The 21943-nt window shown below is 43.6% G+C and overlaps 1 protein-coding gene across 5 annotated transcripts in view; it reads right to left on the bottom strand.

Annotated features, from left to right (window-relative positions):
* Positions 1 to 13434, bottom strand: part of CLTCL1 (clathrin heavy chain like 1) — a 36745-nt gene extending 23311 nt beyond the window's left edge. For 4 of the 5 annotated variants that reach the window (XM_084297467.1, XM_084297468.1, XM_084297471.1 and 1 more), the window contains exons 1-4: positions 13197 to 13434; positions 4984 to 5191; positions 504 to 772; positions 94 to 255 (exon numbers count right to left, since the gene is read on the bottom strand). In XM_084297467.1, the coding sequence (XP_084153593.1) occupies positions 94 to 255; positions 504 to 772; positions 4984 to 5191; positions 13197 to 13238 (681 nt within the window). In that variant the 5' untranslated portion in view covers positions 13239 to 13434. The remainder of the gene's footprint in view (positions 1 to 93; positions 256 to 503; positions 773 to 4983; positions 5192 to 13196) is intronic. The other variant, XM_084297470.1, reaches the window with a different exon arrangement.
* Between the last annotated feature and the right edge of the window lie 8509 nt (positions 13435 to 21943).

Genomic DNA, 21943 nt, shown 5'->3' with positions numbered 1-21943 from the left:
TTCAGACAGCATACAGTGAACTGCAAGATCACTTAAGTTCTACTGGTACTGAGTTCTGCTATACCAAAACAAGCAAATTGTTGCAAACTTTACCTTGCCCCCTGCAGGACTCCTCACAGCAAAACAAAAGAGGGTGGAAGGTTTGGCATTTCCCTCTATTTTGAATTCTGCAAAAGCTGCTGCATGGCCCTCAATAGGTTGGGAGACTTTTCTATCAACTGAGTACAGCTGCATTGCACCAACCACACGATTTTGCTGGGGGAGAAAAAAGGTCAGCTTTTAGAGGTAGGATTTCAAATGCAATACCATTAGGACAGTTAACTAAAAAGAGACAAGTGTCTCTCTCATCCCCTCTTCCAATGCTTCAATCACATTAAAGGTCAGGTTATTCCTCCACAAAAGGCATTTTTGAAGAAACCAAACTTAAGAAACCACGGCAGCTATTAAGTAAGGCCAAGGCTCTCCTGATCATTTTCATAGTGCGATATTTACAAGTAACTTACCTGTGCTGAAATTCCTATCAGCAACAGCCATTTTTGGTGTTCATCAGTTCTGTAATTGATGATTTGGCAGCCTGCAAGACTAGCATGCCTGTCAAACATCTTTTGGGGTTGAGATTCTCCCTCCATGCTCCAGTGGTAGACTGCTGTCTCTGTTACCAAGGCAACTGTATTCACAGATATCCATTTCCAGAAGATCACCTCCTCCGCCATGGTGTGGGCTTTCATTTTACTTTTCATCTCAATGTTAAAGATCTGTAGTGTTTTCCCAGCTAGTATGACAAAACCCAAGAAACATCATAGATCAATTACTACGACAGCCATCCTGTAGTCTGCCTACCTACAAGCATCCTTCAGCCCACTATTCCAGTGATGTTACAGACAGGGTCAGTGTCCTGTCACACCAGAGTGTCCTTTGATACTTGACTCGTACCAAACGAAATCTCCTCCCAACCCACAACCTCCTCCAGCCCTGATGCAAAAAAACTTGTTATGGACACTTACACGGCATTCCAACCAATGACTGACAGGCATAGATATTTTCACTTACTATAAAGTGTAGTTAAAAAAACAACAACAACAAAACAATATAAGACAGAGCTTGAGTAAACTAGTTTATGTAGCAGCACTAGTGTATCAACTTATAGCTGTCTAGCTGATGTCATTCAGTGTAATTAATAGAAAGAATGGCTCCAGTTTGTGCCAATTCAGTAGCTGCTGTAGATCACCTGAACTGAATCCAACAGCAAGAGACTTGCAACAGCTCTTGAAATAGCTATCCAAGAACCATAGCTTCCACTCTGTCCTTCTGTTGGAGCAGAACAGGCTCTGCACTTAACTGGGAAATGGATGGCCTATGTAAAACAGTAGTACAACAACTGCCCATTGAAGAGGTCAGGAAAAAGGTCAGAAAGTTTACAGAAAGGCTTGGAGCTTTAGTTCCAGTTAAGAGTGCTGCTTCATGATTTGGGTGACTATATTGCAAGTTTAAGCTTGACTTTAGCATCTGTTTGAACCACCAGAAGCAAGTAGGGGTAGACTATTAAAAATAACGTAATTGAACCAATGAGCTGACTAGTCAAAGAATAAGGGATTCCATCCCCTTCAGGAAGTCAGTAATATTTTGCTTGACTGCAACTAAGACTATTCAGCTCTAGGAATATTGTTTTCTGTTCACAAGACACCCACTCAGACTGCTAGAGTATTGGCTTGTAATGCCTTTATTTCTATCCACATTTCTGAAGTGTTTTCCCTGCTAGTAACACTTCTGATTGTCACACTGGTAGATGTTGCTTCTACTGGGAAGTCTTGATAGATGAAGGCTGCTGGCCACTGTGGAATCATTTCCAAGAGACAATAAACCCAAGTTAACATGCAACTCAGGCTGCTCTGTAAGGCTTTAGTATAACAAACTAATACGATCAATTTACTGTATAACAGTGCCAAGAGACAAAGCAAGACACTTCAGAATTCCCACATGCAGCATTTATGTTCCCTGTATTAACAGCATAAAGATCTCTTATCCTGATCAGCTAGTTCCTTGGACAGCTTGCTAGTTTTCCTGAGACTGAAAGCAGCCTGTTTCTGATCATCTTGCCACCTCTGCAGTTGCAGTTACTGTATTACACAAATGCAACAAACCCAGGCCTAACATCAGCTGTAAACTGATAGTTGGAAATAATGTATTTACTCTGTTGGACATTTTGTCCAGCAGTAGACTGGTGTTATCAAAGGACTGATGTGGGAATAGCACCTGGTATCCAGAAGGCAGACAAGTAGTTCTGGAAGGACTCTAGTTCACCACCTAAACAGGAACACCAGTGTGCACACACAGAAACTGCTCTTAATCTTCCTAAAAACAAAGCAAGACGCCCCTAGTTTTAAGAACATAGAAAGAACCGAAAAACTAACAAAATGAGCTAAAAGCTCATGCTTGTCTATTGTCTAGAATAAACTGAACTGCTGTGTCACAGCTGGAAATGGCTTAAGAAGCTTCATCAACTGGCTAGCTCTTGATGGTGGGTGGGGACCACAAGCTCCAAAGCTATATTATTTAAGTATGACTACATGAGTTTAAGGTTCAGAGCTCTAAACTGCAATTAAACTACAATAATTCAGTTACCTGGATTAAGAGAGAGTGGAACATACTATGAAGTCACAAACAGCAAGGTTGAGTGAGTTTGAATCTTACATGTACTTGAGTGCTTTCTTAGGCCAAGATCTGAGACAAAAAGCCAGACTCGTATCTTGGCCAGGAAAACCTATATAAAAGACTCATCAGTATATTTAAGACTATTCTCTGCAAGTGTAGTCAGGCAAGCACATTTTATTGTGTTTTTTTGGGGGTTTGATTTGTTTTTATAAAACCAGCACAAGAGTTTACATTTCAGTTCACTGGAGCATGAAGTTTCTCCATTCCACAAGGAATGGAAGCATCCCTTGAGTGCTGCATTCTCCGCTGACACCAACTGGGGAGTACTCTTGGTACAGAGCAAAGCAAGAGAATCACGGACACAAGGACAATGCATAAAGCTCGGTACACCAGGAGAATGCCACATGCAATCCAGAAATGAAATTGTGCACTCTTCGACTTTAACTCAAGAACCATTTCATTTCTTCTTTGGGAGTGGGATTGTATATTTATTGCTCAATAATCCACAGATTATGAGCAACTCCCAATCACGGCACACTCAGTCACAATACGCAACAGTTTTAACTACTAATACCTCAGTCAATCAGCAGGGAAAGTCTGGTGCAACAGACTGACTTAAAACCATATCCTCAGTGCAGTTTACTGTAGTTACACTGGTTATCTTGGGTAGCAACAGTGTGTGGGTTAGGTAGTTCTATTTATTCTCTTCTCCCCCGAAACCTTTGGCCATTACACTATTGATACAAGAAAAGCTCTAAGTTTGGAATACCTGGCTACACAACTTTGCATGTCAATGTGAAATCATACACTTAGCCTTGTCTGTTCAGAGGACAAGCTTATTCACTCTGCATGGACAGAATGATACTCCTTTAGAGCAAGTCTAACACTGGCAAGAATAAAAATATATGATAGTATGATAACTGATGATAATCTGTTTCATAAGTGTTAGGTAAATTTTAAAAACAGATGCTACTGTTTCCTTTTAAGAGTTAGATGAAGTTCTCCTAGTATAGGGAAAGGCACTTTCCTTGCCAATAAGGTTTGTTAAAAAGGGGTCCAAGATTAAGGACAGTGAATGCTAACAGATCTGCAATAGATCTTTTCATCGTTACCTTTAACCACACCCCAGGTAAGGAGGTATTAGCACCCCAGGTGCACCACAGTTACAGCTGAAGTCAAACGTTAACACATTAGTTTTCACCTCATGTCAGTGGAACTCATATATTGTAGACATCAAGTTATATGCTTTGTACCAGTTCTGAGGACAGTTATTTCTTGGACCCCTAAGCAACGTTGTCACACATTTTCACACCGAATACCACACTTAGGCAGAAATGAATAGCACACAGGACATGCTAGCAGAGGTCTCTCATAAAAGTATTGCAACTTGGTTTTGTCTATCAACTGTACTTCCATCATATATATACACACACACGAACTAAGAACACACTTCTCCACTGGGTACAGTCAATAGTCAAAGCAGCCAAATGGTTAGCAACAAGCCAATGGAGAACGCTTTCACTGTAATACCAGTTGAGGATTAAGATCCCCTCTACATGGCTATGAAGTGAACTGTCAAATGGCTACCTCAAAGTTCAGTACTTTTTATGAGATTAGACCATTCTGTACTACTGAACATGAAATGTCATGACAAAGTTCACTCACCATCTGTTTAGATAAGATGCAGAAAGAAAAGTACATAGTCAGAAACAAACAGTTATTGAGCGTAAATACTAGAAGTTACCCATTTAAGAAAAGAGATATACTAAAAATGATTTCTTTCAGCTCAGTGTTATTTAAAGCCAAGATCAATGCTACACGTACTGATAAACAGATGTCTTCTATCTGCAGGTTCTCAGTTATCAAACTTAACATGATTGTACCTTCATGCTTTTGTATGTTCAGACTCACATAGTTACTGGCCAGCCTTATAACAATTTGTTGGCATCTAGTAAGCTCTACAGAGCTACAATAAAGGGTCAGCAGAGAGAAAGAGTGGCCTTACTCTCCTCCCATTCATGTCTATAAGTGTCCATTATGCTTAGAACATCTGCTTTAAGGGAAAGTATACCATACGTTCACCTGGTCCTCAGTGAAAATTGTAGGCTGTAGTGCCAAGCCCAAGCATCTCACACCTACTTGGAGGCAAATCATCCAAAGATTACTGAAAAATCCACTACCAAAATACGGCATGCAAGTTCAGGCAAGACTTGTTATTCTAATAGACATTCTTCTTAGAAAGCTTACACAGCCCTTACGCTTAAGAGCATACATAAGCAGTAACACAGCTAAACAGTAGGTTTCATGTTACAAGAATGAAGGGTTACTCACCTTTCAGCGCAATTACTTTAGAGGCTGGATTCATGATGGCACTTTCAGCAGAAATTGGACGTCTAATGGGTGTTGTTGGGTCGCTCATGTCAATTATCACTACTTGCGCCTGCTCTCCCACTTTCTCCCTGATGCAGATGAATTTGTCAGATTCCATTGTTAGGGTGCTGAATCCAATGTTTGCTGGGTTAATGCCCAAATTTTGGAGCTAAAAAGAGGAAACAGTGTGCTTTACTATTCTTCTCTTGAGGACGTGTCTAACTTAAGCCTCTACGTATTGTAGCATTCCCATAGCATTTAAGGAAGCATCAGTGTTCTGACCACTATAGCCTAATGTGGACTATTGCATTGACAAGAATAAGTTCAGGAATTGTTAAGTATCACTTATCTTTACAGGTTTTATGCCAGCTTCTCCACTAAAACAGATATTCTAACAAACATACCAAGGTTGCAATGTTAAGTACGAGTTCCTTTCCAAGGAAGGGCCTTAAGATGTCAGAAATATTCAACTGAAACATCTATAGTATTTATAGCACAATTAATGAAGCAGCCTTAACTCCTTTATCTTTACATCCTCCCAAGCTTCAACTCCCTATCATCTCATTAGGAAAAAGAAAGCTGAGGGAGCAACAGACAGATGAAGAACATACATCACTCCAGGGCCTGTCTTAATCGCAGAGACCTCATCACGTCTACCTTGGCAAAGCTGGAACGCCATGTTCCAGCTTTACAGTACTGCTGGAACTAAAAAACAGGATAAGCCAACTAAGATAAAATTCCATCCCATTTTCACCTGGAAACAAGCTACATGACTGGCAGGTCCAGGAGTTCTCATTCAGTTTTGGAATATCTCAGATACCTCTTTCCTCTGAGATCACTCTGGCACCAACTACTTCCCTGGCAGCACACATTAACCTCGAATGCACTGGATTACAGTCATAGCTCGTGTTTAGACAGTCTTTTCTTATTAGCTAATAGCTATCATGGTTTGGTAAAATCTACCTTCTGTCACACCAACCAAAATACTATACAAAGGAAAAACCTGAATTCTGCTGCCAAACGATGGGTATCGTGGTGGTATTTGCTTCCTCCCCCAGACGACCTCAGATTTCTTTCAGATAAACCTCTAGATATAGCCCCTATGAAGTTGTCCCAAGATGACAGAAACTCTTAAATTACAGCGGTACCAAATTTAATCTGCTTTTTTTGAATTGCAGCTACTTCCTGCTGTCCAGCCTCTCACTTCTGCCATAGCCTCCTAGGAACACTGGCATTAAAGCTTCCAGGTTATTTCAAAGCTTTAGTGGAAACGCTGTGCAATCATTCACACAAATAGCTCAGTGCAGTTTTCAATGGCCTATTTTTATAAATGGACTTCTCTGAATTTAATCCTTACTAGTGCAAGCTAAGAAAAATATGTTAAAATAATCAATTATTTCATCTTCCCTTGCCCAGCATGCCACAGCACTTGGCTTAACAGCAAAGACAGGGATTTCAGTGCAGACCTTGCCTCTGAGTCCAGCTCAGGCTAACTTAGGCTCAGACACATGACCATACAAAGTAGCTATGTTAATGCAACTTTAAATCATTCTGTGTCAATGCCCTAGAAGAGGAATATTTCTTACTTTCATCCCTCTATGTTAACTTTGTTTCCAGACACTTCCAATTTCAGATTAACAAGAAGAGGTGCCAGTGAAGGAGGATCTGCTTCAGTTGGTCTGGAGTAAATCAGATTTACCTGTGCAGCGCGCCCCAGCTGGGCATGGATGTAAGCTGCATTTTGTGCCACGGTAAGTGTGACAAGCCCAAGCACCTGCTTCATGCCCCACAGCAATGATTTCCAAGCAAATGAACAGAGGCTTCAGCTTCACTGAAGCTTCTTAAGGGATTAACCTACTCTGCTTTTCAGTGCACTGCAAGTGAGAAAGGACTACCCTCAGGCAGAGAGGATAGAAATCCCATCAGCATCACCCAGTCGTTCGGCTCCTTCCATGCACACCCTCAGTACCTCGCACAATAGAGTAAACTGCTTGGGCAGCGAGGGGCACGCAGCTCACAGACTGCTTGGTGTGTTTTGATCTGGCTGATCATGGCTTGTTACAGCTCCTGCAGAGCCACTCACCAAACCATGAACTGGGTACCTAAGTGAGATAGCGAGCAGTGAGGCAGTGTCAGAGCTGTGCCCAGGATGCCTCAGGAGCTGTTTTCTGTTCAGTTTTCTGCTGAGGAGCTCTTCAGCTCAGTAACCGCTCATCTCAACATCCTGAAGTTTCAGTAGCACAACACAAGCCAAATGTATGCACATATAAAAAGACGTTTGCTCATCCCCAGAGGTCTGCCAGAACAGTGCATTGGGCATGCAGCTGTTACAGGCTTCTGTGTCAGGAAGGAAAAACATTTACACATGAGGAATGCAGAAAGTTTTGGTACCCAGTAAACACAGAAGTTGTAGCTGCATCATCTGAGCTTGATCAAGAGGAATAAATGATCGTCCCTTTGCTACAAGGCTCTTGCTCACATGCCTGAGCCTGGACAATGTCCACTTACTGACAAATTACATGTTCACATAAGCAGACACTTGAACACTTTAATGCTGGACATGATCCAAGCCCATCTACCGAAGTATAGTCCATTATAAAACACTGATAGAGTGAAGTGTTGTAAGAGATTTAACTGCAGCATAGGCAAGTTTCTAACTCGATTTAATTAATCCAAGCTCAGAGTACTGGAGTAGAAGTGCAGGCTCTCCGATGTCCCCTCTCAGTTACTGTGCTTCGGCTCGACATCCTCTCCAAGAAAGCTGCTTGAACCTCAGCCTGTGAGAACCTGGAGACGTGAGCCTACTTCATCTTCAGCTTTAAGCCCAAATTTATTCACTTCAAAACCTGATCTATGTTGGAGAATCATAATCCTTTATGTACCTTCACTAAGAGAAATAAGATTTTGCATCAAATTCCGGTATTGTAACTTCCAGATTTAACTGGCACAACATCTAGCAAAGGTCTCAGAAAGTGCCAGTACTACTGCACGACTGCTGCTGCTGGCATTATTACGGAAGTCTGTCACACCTTTTAAAGCCAAAATGGCAGTACTTCCTAAAGGATGGCCATGCAAATACTGCAGGCTTCAGTGAAAAGCAGCTTCCTGCATTAGCAGTGTGGAAACACTGAAGACTCCTCCTTCCATCAGGGCAGGATGAAGCATCCTCCTCAGAGGACACGCACTCCACAGAAGCAGTGCAAGATGCACGTTCCTTATGACTACACCTAAGAGCAGATTCCCTTTCCAACCAAGTAAAGGATCATTAGCCAGCACTGCTTCCAGCCTGGGTGGGACTTCCTGCTGGGCCAGTCTGGACTTCATTATCCTAAAACACTGTCTCCCTTTCCTCAGGTACAGAGCTAAGAACACTTTATTACAGTAGTAGCATGCATTTAGCTCTATGTCTTAAACCCTGAAGTAAAGGCACCACATGTTAGTACTGAAGCTTACATACATTAGAGATTTTTGCAGTTTTTGTGAAGGAGTAAGCAGGCCTCTACTTGCTACTGAATTTCCATTTTTTATTATACTGCTTACGCAAGCAGTACTCCCAGACCAGTTTTGCTTTCTTCTGAAAAGTAGGACTTGATATTACAGAGTTGTTCCAGAGGCATTTATTATGGAGAGCACCTCCTTGATGATTTTACCTCCCACTTTACCTTTTGCTAATCCAGTTGAGAACTCCACTAAGCACACCCATGTAGGTCTCACTCCAGAGGAAGGGACAGCACTCTGTTCTGAAGTAACAGCCTGATTCCTCCTTCCCTACCCTTCTTATTCCCTAATGCATGTTATCTACGTGTACAAAAAAAATATTCACTGTCAGGCTGAATGAACCAGATAAGGATTTTTGCTATGCAGATATCTAGTATTACTGCAGGCTGGATTAGATCACTGCCTACCAAATGTATTTTTAAGCATCTTAGATACTGAGAACTTCTGACATGGTAAAAATTAACCTGAGGTGTATTATTTAAATCCTACACTTAGGATGAAATCACTATTAATCTGAAATTTAGTAATCTTTCCTCATCCCTATTTACTGATGCTTTTACATGAGTTCTAAATGTTGGGCTTTCTAATACAGTTCTTTTTGTAGAAGTGCAGACATTCAGACTGAGCAGAGACCAACGCAGACACCAGTACAGAGTCTTCAAACAAAGTCCATTTCTCTGATGGGAAATACAGCTGACACCCAAATATTTAGGTTGTATCATCAGTTAAGTCCTGGACTTTAAATGACCTGGGGAATTTAAGATTGGACAGAAGCTATAGATATCTAGATATTAAACACTGCCTGCTAGAACAGTAAGAACATGCATCATTTAAAGCATTATACAAACCAGGAACGCAGTAATAGTTTCTCAGAACACTTTATTTCACTTGTGTGGCTGTATAAAGTTTTAATCACATGCCCAGTAAGAATCACACACACAGTTGTTGGACATCCCCTCCCCACTCCCACTGTGGCTCCTGCTACAGTTGTTCCAATCTTGACAGGCAAGGGACATTAAGGACACACAAGAACTGAAATATGCAAGACCACGGGATCACAGGTTTTAGGTTTTCAACACTTCCATTTTAAATGTTGGTTACTCCCAACACAAAACCCTGTTCCTGTGTGTCAGTGATGACAACTAGATCCGTTCAGTAAGCCTCTCCACAACATGTAGGGCACTTTTCAACCCAAATATGAACAAATGTGGTCTCTTCTACACTAAACAGCCAAATCAAGTCATGATATTTAGCCCTACCTTTTGAATACAAGTCCAAGAAAGTCATTTGCAGCTTGAAAACATCCCGAGTGCTTTTACACCCACATGCCTAGCCAAAGCAAACTTCTGAAATCCATTACAGTTCAGCTCAGTCATGCCTATTGCACAACAGATAGTAATTCTTAAGATGACATCTCAGGCTATTCAAAAAAAGTGGTTTTGTCCAGAAGCCTACATCCTTTTATGTTTAAGACCCAGATACTTTTAACTTCTCAGTGCTGCACCAAGATGCATAAAACTTACACATCAAAGGCATAAATCATGCACAATTTTTTTCTTTTTCAGTTGTTTGTGTTTAAAAGCCTTTATTAGTTAGTCAGCAGAAAGCAGAAGCCTGCGTACAGGTCCATATATCCGTAAATCTGTGGGACAAAGCTCCCAACCTAGAAACCTCAGAGTTGTCATAACCAATGTCTTCTGCACAGGCTAGCAGAGATTTCTGCTAGTGAGAACTGAAAGAAGCTCACAAGGGGATGAAGGCAAGCTTTTAAGAACAAACCTATGACTACAGAAAGAAAAAGGTAGTAAACTATAATCCCACTGAAAGAGTTCAATCTGGTAAATTTATAATTCACTGCTCCAACAGAAGCTGCAGCTGGTTGACTATCAGAGGTAAAAACAAGCCCTTTGTTTATTCCCATCCCTTGCTGTATTACTTAAGTTAATTATGATAACCTCTGTGGGAAGGATGAGCAAAATGCTGGTTCTTCATGGATTTGTGAAGAGTTCACAAATAAAAACTATATAGTTTGATTGCACTAAGTGGACCTTAAGAAAGAGTAAAACAGATGAGTTCATTCTCAGCTTGCGTATTGCCCCACCAGTACCTGGGTATCTTTATTTAACTGCAGCTGCTCTCCCTCTTACAGCTCATATGCTCACACCAGAGGTGAATGTACAAGCTCTAGCAATTTGGGATTTAATGTGCACTGTGACTGACAGTCATTTTTCCTGCACAAGCTGGAAGTTACAGTTCAGTCAGAAGAATGATCAACATAAAGCAAAGTGAGCTTCACAAGGAATGTAAACAGTCTGATTCCTAGCACTCCTCCAATTTTACGTGGACCAAGATCACTGCTTCAGTTCACATCATCATTTATCCACTTCCCACTAGAGAGTAGGAGAGAAGAATTCTGTATTCAGCACTACAACTTATGTTTAGCTTCCCTGAAGAACGCTTTCTGCATCCTTCATTTCTCCATGCAGTGAAGTACAGGGGAGACTTTAAGGATAAGTGAAATACTGTTCCATCAGCAACAAGCTGTATTTGGAATTGAGTTAAAAGCTATTCTTCTTAAAGCCATATTTAATTAAAATAGATAAAAACAGTACACAGTTTGACTTAAGGTTAGAAAGACTCGATACAGGACCACTGACACACAGCACAATTATAAATTTTTTTTTTTATTTAACATCATAGATCAGTGCAGTAGATCTGTCATACTACTCCTTTAAATATAGCAATTTAACTGCTTCCAAGGAAGTGGCTTGGCTACAAGCTGGAAAAAAGAAAGATTAAGCTGATAAATGCAAACATGGATTATAATGAAACATTACGAACAGGAGTGAAGGCCTAGTCCTTTCATAAGGAAAATTCCCTATCAGCCAACGATAAGCAGCAAGTCGAGATGTTTACAACATAATAAGAAGTTAGAGCTGATAAAACCATACTTCAGATATCCAGCCAGAGCAAACACTACCAGTTCCCACATTCCTTCTGATCTCCCTCCCCATTTCTCCTGCCATGTAGAGACAAATGCAGAAGCAACACCAAGGAGGCTGACTGCATTCCTGTTCCCAGCTACTAATCTCAGTTCCCCATCCGCAGAGCACTGCTTTGGAGCTACTGCTCTCCGGGGGGGCAGCAGGGGGAATGAGGAAGAGTGAATCCTGAAGAACAATTTGGTCCCAAACACTGGTGGCAGGGGTCCTCACACAGCTTCCATGCTGGGGGAAAAATCCCTTAAGCAGAGGTTTCATCCATCCAGTAAGATCAAATTCTTTAGGAGCAAAAGCAGGTGGCAGCAAAAAATAGAATGTGACTTCAGTACAGCTCCCTTGGGATGTTGCTAGCCCCCCACCCAAAACAGAAGTATTACAGCGCTAATATTGGCAGTGTTGCAAGACACAGAACTAACCCTCACAGAAACATTCATTTAATATGCAAAGCAGCACACTTATTAGGTATGATGCTCTCCCATCATTACTGTACAGGCCAAACACAACCAGCAGGACGGGTTACATTTGCGAGCTTTAAGTTGTGAGAACGAGATGCCTCTTCCCTAAGGAGAGCCTGACACCAGAAATGCTTTGATCCCAACTTTCTCACTCAGACTGCTGCACAGTCACTCTCATGAATTAATCTTGTGTTACTACAATCGCTGCTATTCCATGGATGCTGCTGGGGGAAGGGGAAGATACAGCCTAGCTCTCCCCTATGTGAAACTCTCTTGACTTGGGAGAGCTCTGGGGAGACAGGTGTGCGCTCCCTCTGGCACAGATTAGATATTTCTGGAACTCGCTCGCCCTATCATTGTTTTCCCAGGCTTGGTCTCATTACAGAAAGGCCAAGACAGCTCCCACATTCAACCAGAGCCCCTTCCCCAGAGGAGCTGGACCTGGCCGTAGCCATCCCCCCGTGCTGCGGTGGCACCGAGCCCCCCGTGCCCGTTTGGAAATGGATGCCTGGTTTGACAGCCAGGGGCGGTGCGGAGACAGCAGGGATGACTTGCCAAGTCCACTTCCTGTGCTCTCATTCATTTAGCGAATTCCTTTAATTCCTGTCTCCGACTGCACGTTCGGCTGGGGGGCTACCGGCCCCCCCCCAGCCCTCCCTCGCCACGGGGACCCGCGGACAGCTCCGGCTGCGCCCCCCCCCCCGTGCACTGCGCTTCCCAGCGGCTGCCCCCAGCACGGCCGCGTCCTTTCCAGCCACTTTCCCTCTCCATCTCCCATCGCTGTGCTCAGCAGGGAGGCCGTGCGGCTGCTACCCCGGGCGGTTCCTCGCAGCCCCCCCCTCACCGCCCCCCTCCTCCTCCCCGCAGCCACCCAGGGGGTCCCCGGCACCCCACTGCCCGGCGGCCGCTGGGGAGCGCAGCGCGGCCCCGAGCTGGATGCGGCCCCCCCCCGGGGCTGAGGAGCCCCCCCGAGGCCCTGCTCCCCCCAGCTCCGTCCCCCGGTGACTCTGCACAAATCGCGGCCGCCCCGCACGCCGCAGCCGGGCGCTGAGGGGAGGCGGCAGAGCCCCGCAGCCCCCCCCCCGGGGCTCCCCTCAGCACCGCCCGGCCCCTCACAGCGCCCCCCCCCCCCCCCCCCCTCACTTCTGAGGGGCAGGGCGGGACCCAGCCTGGGGGGGGGGGGGGGTTGCCCCCTCCGCCGCCCCCTCCCCGCGCTCACCTGGAAATGCTCCTGGAAGCGAATGGGCAGGATCTGGGCCATGGCTGGGGGCGAGCTCCCCGCCGGGGCGGGGGGTGAGGGGCGCAGGGGGTGAGGGGCCGGTGGTGGCGGCAGGGCGGGCGGGCGCCGCGGCACCCCTCACAGGGCGGCGGGGAGGGGAGAAGGGAGAGGGAGGAGAGGGGAGGGGGAGGCGGCGCAGGCGCAGTGCCCTGGCGGGGCCGGCGGCCCGGCGGGCTCGCCTCTCCTTTTCTGCCTCAGCTCGGGGCCGCTCACCGCGGCCCGGGATCACTCCGCCCCTCACCAGCCTGCCAGGGGCTCCTCGAGTAAATAGTCCCTTCTCCCGGCGCCGCCTCCTCTTTCTCTCTCTCTCTCCCCCCCTCGACCTGCTCGCCCGCCCAGCCCTCAGCCCACCCCCGCGTCCTCGACGCCTCGCCGCTCTCCGTTACCACCGGGCTCCCGCCGGGTGGCGGAGCCGCTGAGGCAGCTCCTAGGGGAGGGGGCTTCCCCCTCACCCCCCCTCGTTCGTCTCTCCGCGGCCAGGTATCCTTCCGCAGCTGCCACACGGGGCCACGTGACGCGCCCCCCCCTCCGCTCCCCACAGCGGGTGGGCGCCGCGGCCGCCTCACGCTCCCCTCACGCTCCCCTCGCGATCCCCTCACGGACCCCCCCCCCGGCCCCTTTTTTCCACCCCCCGGCCGCACGGAGCCCCTCCGAGGGGGGGTTCCCAGGCTGCGGCCCCCAAAGCTGCCCCGCGGCCTCTGGGGGTGCCGGCGGAGGGTCCCCGGGGGCGAGGATGCTCGCAGGTGGGTTGGCAAAGGCAAAGCCCCCCCGGTCCTGTGGGGCTTCCGAAGGGAAATGCGGAGCCCTCCCCCGACAGTCGGCGTCGCAGATGGGAAAGGGATCGAGTAACGACGCGAAGGGTCCAACACTGAGGTGTTTCAGCACATTTTCTTTTCTTTTCTTTTTTTTTTAGAGCCTCGCTCCCAGTTAGCCCACTGGTGTCAGGTGGGGAAGATGTAGGTAACGTTCCTGGTGTTGTGCTCCTCTGAAATTACAGTAATTGGGTTTTATCCTTCGAGATGAAAACTGATTGCTACTGTGTTGCTAGCTTTTACCCTGAGCATGGTGTTATTTACATTTTCCCAGAGAGCCCAGCTCTGCGAAACATGAAATTATGGGACAATCTCTGATTTATTTTTTTAAAAATGAGTTTCTCATGCTGTGGGTTGCAAAGAAAAACTGAACAAGGGACCCCTGAAGACTCAAAACCAGAAGGCAGATTAAAACAATTCCAAAGATATTGCAATTTAAAACCTCATTCATTTTATTTTAACCTCATTCATTTCAGTGCACGGAGCTGGGAATTACCAAAACTGGGTTAGGTTTCCAAAGGAATCACAGGCATGGCAATGCCGAGACACATTGGTTTCTCCTGGAGCGCACAATCGCTGGCTGCAGCCATGGGGACCCTTTTGCCATGTGTGGGAGACCTGAAGGTCTCCAGATGGACCAAGGAAATCCCTTAGATGGTGGCAGAAGGAGCTGAGACTGAGGTGCTGCTACTGCTACATTCCTCAAGAAATCTGGGGTCTGTATCCCCTTAGGCACCAAGGGCTGTGCTTTCAAAAGCAAGGAAAAATGGAGCCAAGGTAGAGAAGGTGTTTTTTTCTCTATGTGGTCTCAGGAGGGGGTTGAGTTGCATCTACACCATTGGTTTGTTGATAGCAGTTTATTTACAGTGCGTTAGCTCTATCAGTTCCTAAACAAAGGCAAGTCAAATGTGCTGTAGAAACAAGATCATCAGTGTGACATCAGGACGTGATCTGTCACCAATCCATTTTGGTACAGTAAACACGTTCTGTATTTGCCTCCATCCAACTGCACTCCCTCACAATCACTTTATGGACGCTAATTATTTTTATCTAGAGCTCCAGTCATACCTTTTGCTCTCAAATTTTATAGCTAACAAGCTCTGTTTAAAAACAAACAAACAAACAAACAAAACCAACAACTGAGCCATAGGCTTTTGTCATCTATTTCATAAATGAAGTAGGACCTCTAAGTAATGTGCTTAGTTATAGGATGTATATTTTTATGTTACATTTGTATTTTAAAGAACACCGTGACAAAGGACGGCAGCAACAGTTTTTTTCTGAGATACTGTTATTAGCAAGGATTACAAAATCACTGTTTCCTGTGTGCAGTCACTCTTAATAATTTGATGCTGAACTGCGGACATGTACAAGAGGAATCACTGGCTAAGGGAGTCAAGGCTCTTTCAAAGTGTAGTTAGAATGAAGGGTCTGCTCTATTTCTTCAATCCAGTCTTAATAAAACTGCTTCCTGCCCACACCTAGCTCGCCAAAGCCTGCTAATTGCAACACTCCCTCCTTTCTGTAGTAGAATAGGCATCTTACTTTGCATACATGTTTTTGGCACGCTGATGTCTTCCTCTTTGTTTGTACCTTCTTTATACTGTTGTGTTTAAATATCTGTTTTTTATAACACCTTGCTTTGCTGATCACAGGGGCTAGATTATTTGCAGCCTGATCATCTCCAAAGAATTAGTTCATACTAATTAGTTCATACGAATTCATACTAATTCATATTAGTTCATACTAGTTCATACTAATTAGTTCATACTAATTATTTGTTTTGAAAGTTTGAAATTTTGACACAAATCAAAAAATAGGGAAAGTATTTTGCCATTTTTTCTCCACTTAGCAACTAGCTGAGCTTCCATAGTTAAGTATCTTGACCTTTGTACGGCTGGTTGGGCGTGTGGATGATTTAGCTGAGTCTTCTAACCTTGTTTTCTGTTTCTAGTTTGGGATCTCTCAACTGAAAGGCACTACTGGCCTTATTTAGGCATTTCTTCTACAGTTTATAGTCTATAAAAGAGAAATATAAAGGGTCTCAAGTCTCTACGTGTTTGCTCTAGTAGTACCCCTCAGACTAAGTAACTCCTTCTTACTTGCGCCTTCATAACGGCAGAACCACAGCACTTAAGAGCTGATGAGGGTATAATCCCTAGCAATCCTTTAACAGCACAAATGGAAAAGCTTCTAGTAAATGTTTCTGGTTTTTTTTCAGAGCTTGCTCTCCTCCAGAGGTTTGGTTTTCTGGCTCCTCTTATGGATGGCAGCCTGATGCTCCTTTTCAGTCTTTGGGAACAGCCCTGAGAAGAGCTACATTCTTGACTTGGAAGGGCTGTTATTTAAATGGAAAAATGTTCCACGTATAGTGCATGTTCCTAGTCTTCTTCCCACAGAATCAGCCAAAGAAGTGTCACTGGAAAAGCAGTATGCTTTTCTCTTAAGTGTTTGCTTCAGAGTCTTGCTCCACAACATCAGTTCAAATCACAGTTTAATTACAGCAGTGCTCCATTTGCAAAAGCTTGGCCACTCTACTGTTTTGAGTAAAGAAATAAAATGGCACTTGCACATGTTGTGGCCTAGATGAGAGAGTGCCTGCTCGTTGACAGCAGAGCCTATGAGCTGCGAACAAATAAAGCCTCAAGCAACAGGGAGTCTGCAGGTTGGACCTGCATGTCCATTCTGCTGACCAGCCATGAACTGCTGGAGAACCGAGGCACGTGGCACAGCAATGAATGTAGAAGGTTTGATCCACATCTGTTTCCAGCCACAAGCTGGCTGGAGCAGCCTGGGTGTCAATGCTGATCTTAGGCACACAGCATGAAGGTGTGGTGGTGCAGCAAAGACAGAGCATCACTGCAGCTCCAAAAGTTCTGACTTGGTTCTCACAAAGAAAATTTACATTTCATGCATCTCAAGCTCCTTACTGACTGCCCTGTTTGCTTCAGGATCCAGTTTGAAATCGTATTGCTTGTTTTTCAAACCACACCCTCACTCCTTGGACTTTTTTCCAGTTTGTCTCCTGGAGACCGTGGAGCCCTCCCCTTTCCTTCCGTCTGTCTCTTCTCTCCTTCCAGCAGGCTCCTTGCTGCTGAGTTCAGAGCTGTCTCCTCTCATCTTCTCCTCCCCAGAACGGATTCCCTGTGTGTGTCCTGGAGTCATTCTCCATTTTAGTACAAAATTCCATTCCAGTAATGTCCTTTTCCCTTGAAATTCAATTCTTGCCCCATCTGTTGTTCTGATTGAATGCATTGAGCTTTGGATCATATCAAGCACTTTGTGGCTCTGGATGGGGTTCTTCTGTGGTTTTTGTAAGACATTGTGCAAATTCCTGACAGCAGGCTGGTAAAAATTGTACGTGGAATGTTTTGGAAAAAGCAACTTGAAATGTAAAGATTCTGCAGCAGCATTGTTCAGTAGGTGAGTGCTTAATGTTTAAATCCCCTCTAGTTCATTCTCTGGTGGGGAAATGTCGCTGTACACACTTAGCATTTAAAGGAAATCCCCTTTTATGGTGGATTTAACTCCTGACATGCTCTCAATAAAGGTCACTTATTATGAATTTATAGCTTGGTATGTGAAGCCCCATCCTGTGTTCCCTGCTCATGGAAAGCTCAGCTGGAGATGATAAATTCTGATGGTATTTAATGTCAAAATGAACAGAAGTGTCTAGAGGCAGTAGCAGTGCGGGCTGGAGGTCTCCAGATTCCCCACAGAGCTGATGCCATGATGATACATAATTTACTTGTAACTTGTAAGCAATACACCCGTCTTTCCTCCCAGAAGCTCTTCCATTTAAAGAAGCCGTGTCTGTCTTTGTGTAGTGCGCTGACATTCATGCTCTCTCTGCATTCTTACAGGAGTTTGGTTCTTCTTTGGACACCTGCGTTCTCCAGAGTGTGCAGCCCAGATGCTGAATAACTTGCATGGCAATGGATAAGGCAGCTGAAATTGCAACCCCTTCAACCTAACCTTGTAAAAACAGTTCTAGTGGTCAGTGACGCAGAGCAGAATAAAGGGCATGGGAGTCAACGTCTGTCTTCAAAATCGTGACAGTTGGGTCAGGGCTGCCTGCTACGTCAACATTTTTAGAAGCTGAATTCCTTCAGAGTGTTTTCTCTGGCAACATATCCATTAAATGGATAGGGGGTGAGCATGTTTTTTGAAAATATAACTAATGAAAAGAAATGCGGCAGCTAATATAGATCAAGTTTGCATCTATTGCTAATTTCACTAGTTCTGGAATGACAGAAACCTAGCTCTAATTATAAACAGACAAAATCTTAGCCTAAATTGGCTGAGTGGTTAAATACCATTCAGGAGAATAACTAGTAAGTGAGCGTGAATAGGCTATGAACATACGAGGCTGGAAACAACCTGAAAGCGTCTTCCGGTTATTACCTCTGCCCTACAGCGAGACTGAGTAAGTCAATATTTTCTAATCACAGATTAATAGGGTGATTTGGGAAACACTGAATATACTGGCTGTTAGGGCCTTTTAGCTCTTTCCTTTGAAACAGACCCTTGACAAGGAAACCTCAGTGTTCATTTTCTTAACATTATTCTATTTTCCAGGAAACAGAATAAAGCCAAGAAAAGCAGAAACCCCATTACATTTTAGAGGACAGTAGTAAAACATGCAGATGGTAAACAGACTTCTAATTTTCTGTAGGGCCTTTACAATGTATTTTCTCTTCTATTAATCCTGGAAAGAAACACTTGCTAAATTCATCAGCTGCAAATTCCCCCTATCCCTAGAAGGAAACGAGACTTTTACGACTATGCTTTCATTATGTTTTCCTGTTTCTTTTTCCCCACCACAGTAAATTTTAAGACCACTGGCCAAATTCAGCCATGTGATAGAGAGGAATAGGCTCACAGACATTGTATTTCTGTGAGTTTCATGAAAATAGGCAGCAAGAATGTGGATAGAGACTTTTATTTAGACAGAATGGCTGAAGAGAGAGTTCAATACTTACTGGAAAATCCACGAAACGACGAACCCAAATCTTGGAAAAAATAAAATCTTTGACCAAGGTTTGCATTTTCTTGCATTAGATTAGTTATTCATGAAATACTTCTGCTCACTTTACACCCAAATTCCCGTTTTTGTAGGAATCTGTACCTTTGTCTGCATTAACCTTAAAGATAGATAGGTTCAGAAATGTTCTCCTGAAAACACCATTCTGAACTTTGTTCTGCCCTTCACAAATGGGTTCTCATTGTACTATGTAGTGCTAATCTATGTAACACAGAGGTTTATATATATATATACATTATATATAAATATTATTATTTTTTTCTTCTATTGTCTTGTAGGATTTCAGGAAGCTCAAGACAGAAGTCATCCTAATTTTCTTACTCCCAGCTTTCTCAGTCTTGAATTGTTTGTGGAACAGGTTTTAATGGAAGTTCTTTACATTTTATAGTTCCTAGTGACGTATATAACCTGAGTAAAATAGACTGGCTTTTCTGGAACATCAGTCTGAACTGAAATTTTTGAGACACAAACACAACGCAAAGGCATTTCCCAGGGAGGTTCAACGGCTGTACATTTGCTGCCTTTTAGATTTTTTCAGAAAATAACAAACAAGACTGCTAAGTTTGAATAAAATTTAGGTAAGTACAGATTTGTGTGGTCAAAGTCCTCATAACGAAATGTCTGAACAAAAAATTTGCCTTTAAAAATAATCCTACCAGTGCTACCAGAAGCAATATAATAGCAGTTTTGCTACCTGTCACTAGAATAAATTTAGATGAGACAACGATTAAAGCAGCTGTGCCCCTTTATGCCAGTGCTTGCTGTGTAACTGATACTGCTTGTTTCGGGAATGTTAAACAAAGAGAAAAAAATGGTGCAGAGGCAGCCTTTACAAACACAAGAGGGAATTTGCAATCCGGTCTTTTTAGAAATGTGTATCTTTTAGAAAGATCTTCCTGAATTTAAGAAGTATTCAGTCCTTCCTGCTTTTCTAGAGGCCTAAAAGGTGCCTGCAACATAAAAAAAGCAGTATCATTTTTTGGCAAATTATGCTGTTCCAAATATGCAAAGTGTCTTTAGCAAATGCAAAAATAAAAGGGGGAAGCATACAAAGTGCTAGTTAAAATATTTATTTAGCATATTGTGGTCATACTTTGCAGATGTTTGGTCTTAATCATGGAATATTGTGATCTAATAGAGTATTGATTTCAAAAAGAACATATAGAGGTCCAGTTATGCAGTGGCTTTTTGTTGCCTCCCTCTTTCTGCATCATGTAATACTGCATCCAGGAAGCAAAGAGATGATTTCTAGTCCCAGTGTCAGAGTTCTGTCTTCCTTCCTGGCTATCCATAAATCACTTGCTCAAACTCAACTAGAGCCTAGTGTAGGCGTATTTAAAATGCTGGATCAAGTACGGCTATGCTGCCAGAACACATCAGAAGTTGTCTTTGTGTGTTTCTATCCACTTACGTTTTATGAGGACTGAAACATAACTGTTAAGAATAATAAGCAGCTCTTCTTTTGTTTCTTTGGATAGGCTGGAAGAGGAGAGCTAAGTAATTGAAAGAACCACATTTCGCATTAAGAAACACCGCTTTTGTGAGTCCTCCCAAAGATCCTTAAATATCTGCATGTTTCTCTTCTAGCTGAGAATGTGACTGAGGCAGCACATGATGTGTTGCCTGATGCAAGAACTATGCTCAGTTAGTGCGTATTGCCAAGTTCATGTCTGCAGACAGGAGCTTGGTTTGCTGTGTCTGCGCTGTGACTGATCGTACTCATTCACAGAGCAGGAGAACAAATGGATGTATAGACATTTGCTAGAATACAGGAAACTCCATGTTGAGCTGTTTGATCAATGATACCAAACCCGGCCATGGGATTAAAATACAGCTTGAATCCATCCTCATTTGTAATACAAAGTTAAACATTTTTGAATGGTCCGTCCCCTCTCAGTCTAACCACTCTTGTCAAAAATGATGCAGTTGTGTTCGCTGGTGATACCAAGATTCTGCTAAGCTTTTGGCATGGCCCTGCTGTGGTCAGGCAGGGCTTTCTGATTCTGTTTGATCAGTATATCACCTCCTCAGCTGTTGGGTTACGAAGCAACGAGCTAGCATTTATTACACTGCTTATCTCAGATATCACTTCCTCTCCATTCATTTCCATTCATAGTTACTTATGACATGTAGTATTATTTTCAGCTATATTTGGCTTGCACTTTATCCAACCTTCCAGCTCCTTTCTCTATTATGTAAATACAACAGCAGGGAAAAGAAGCCTTTTGTCCCCTTGTGCCAGGAGGATATGCTGAACATCAACATGGACGTGTTCCTGAAGACCAGGCTGTTTTCTGGAAGTCTGCTCACAGATTTCATAATCCATCTGTTTTCTGTAGAATGCAGTTATTTAAAGCCACAAAGTTCACTTCAGAGACTTTGTACAGTAGCTGTTGTTTATGTTGGTATTTCTGATGAGGCTCAATATTGTCTATTTTCCATTATATCTCAACACTGCCTTTAATTGCCTTTTTCCACCAGATTTACATATTATCCCTCCCGGCTGTTCACACACAGACTTCCTTTTTACTTGGCAACCTTCCAGTCACTCCGTACTACAACAGAGGTACTAAAATGGCAGAGCAGTTGACGAGAGTCAAAACTAAATTATATATTTATACTACATGGCCTATGAGTAATTGAACAATTAAATAACAGAACATCTGAGACCATCATCAGAAGTTCTCTTCCTTTTCCTGAAAGACAGTTCAAGTAGTTTTGGGTGGGTATATAACAAGGTGGTAGAGGCTTAAGAAATCTCTCCAGATGTTATCAATTCCATTATTTATCACTATTCTGAGGAAGGATAAACTGGAATTAATGGTTCTCTC

Source organism: Netta rufina, assembly GCF_964035555.1.
Source record: "Netta rufina genome assembly, chromosome: 17".
In the NCBI taxonomy this organism is placed as follows: Eukaryota; Metazoa; Chordata; class Aves; order Anseriformes; family Anatidae; genus Netta; species Netta rufina.
This window is presented reverse-complemented; position numbering and strand designations above follow the sequence as displayed.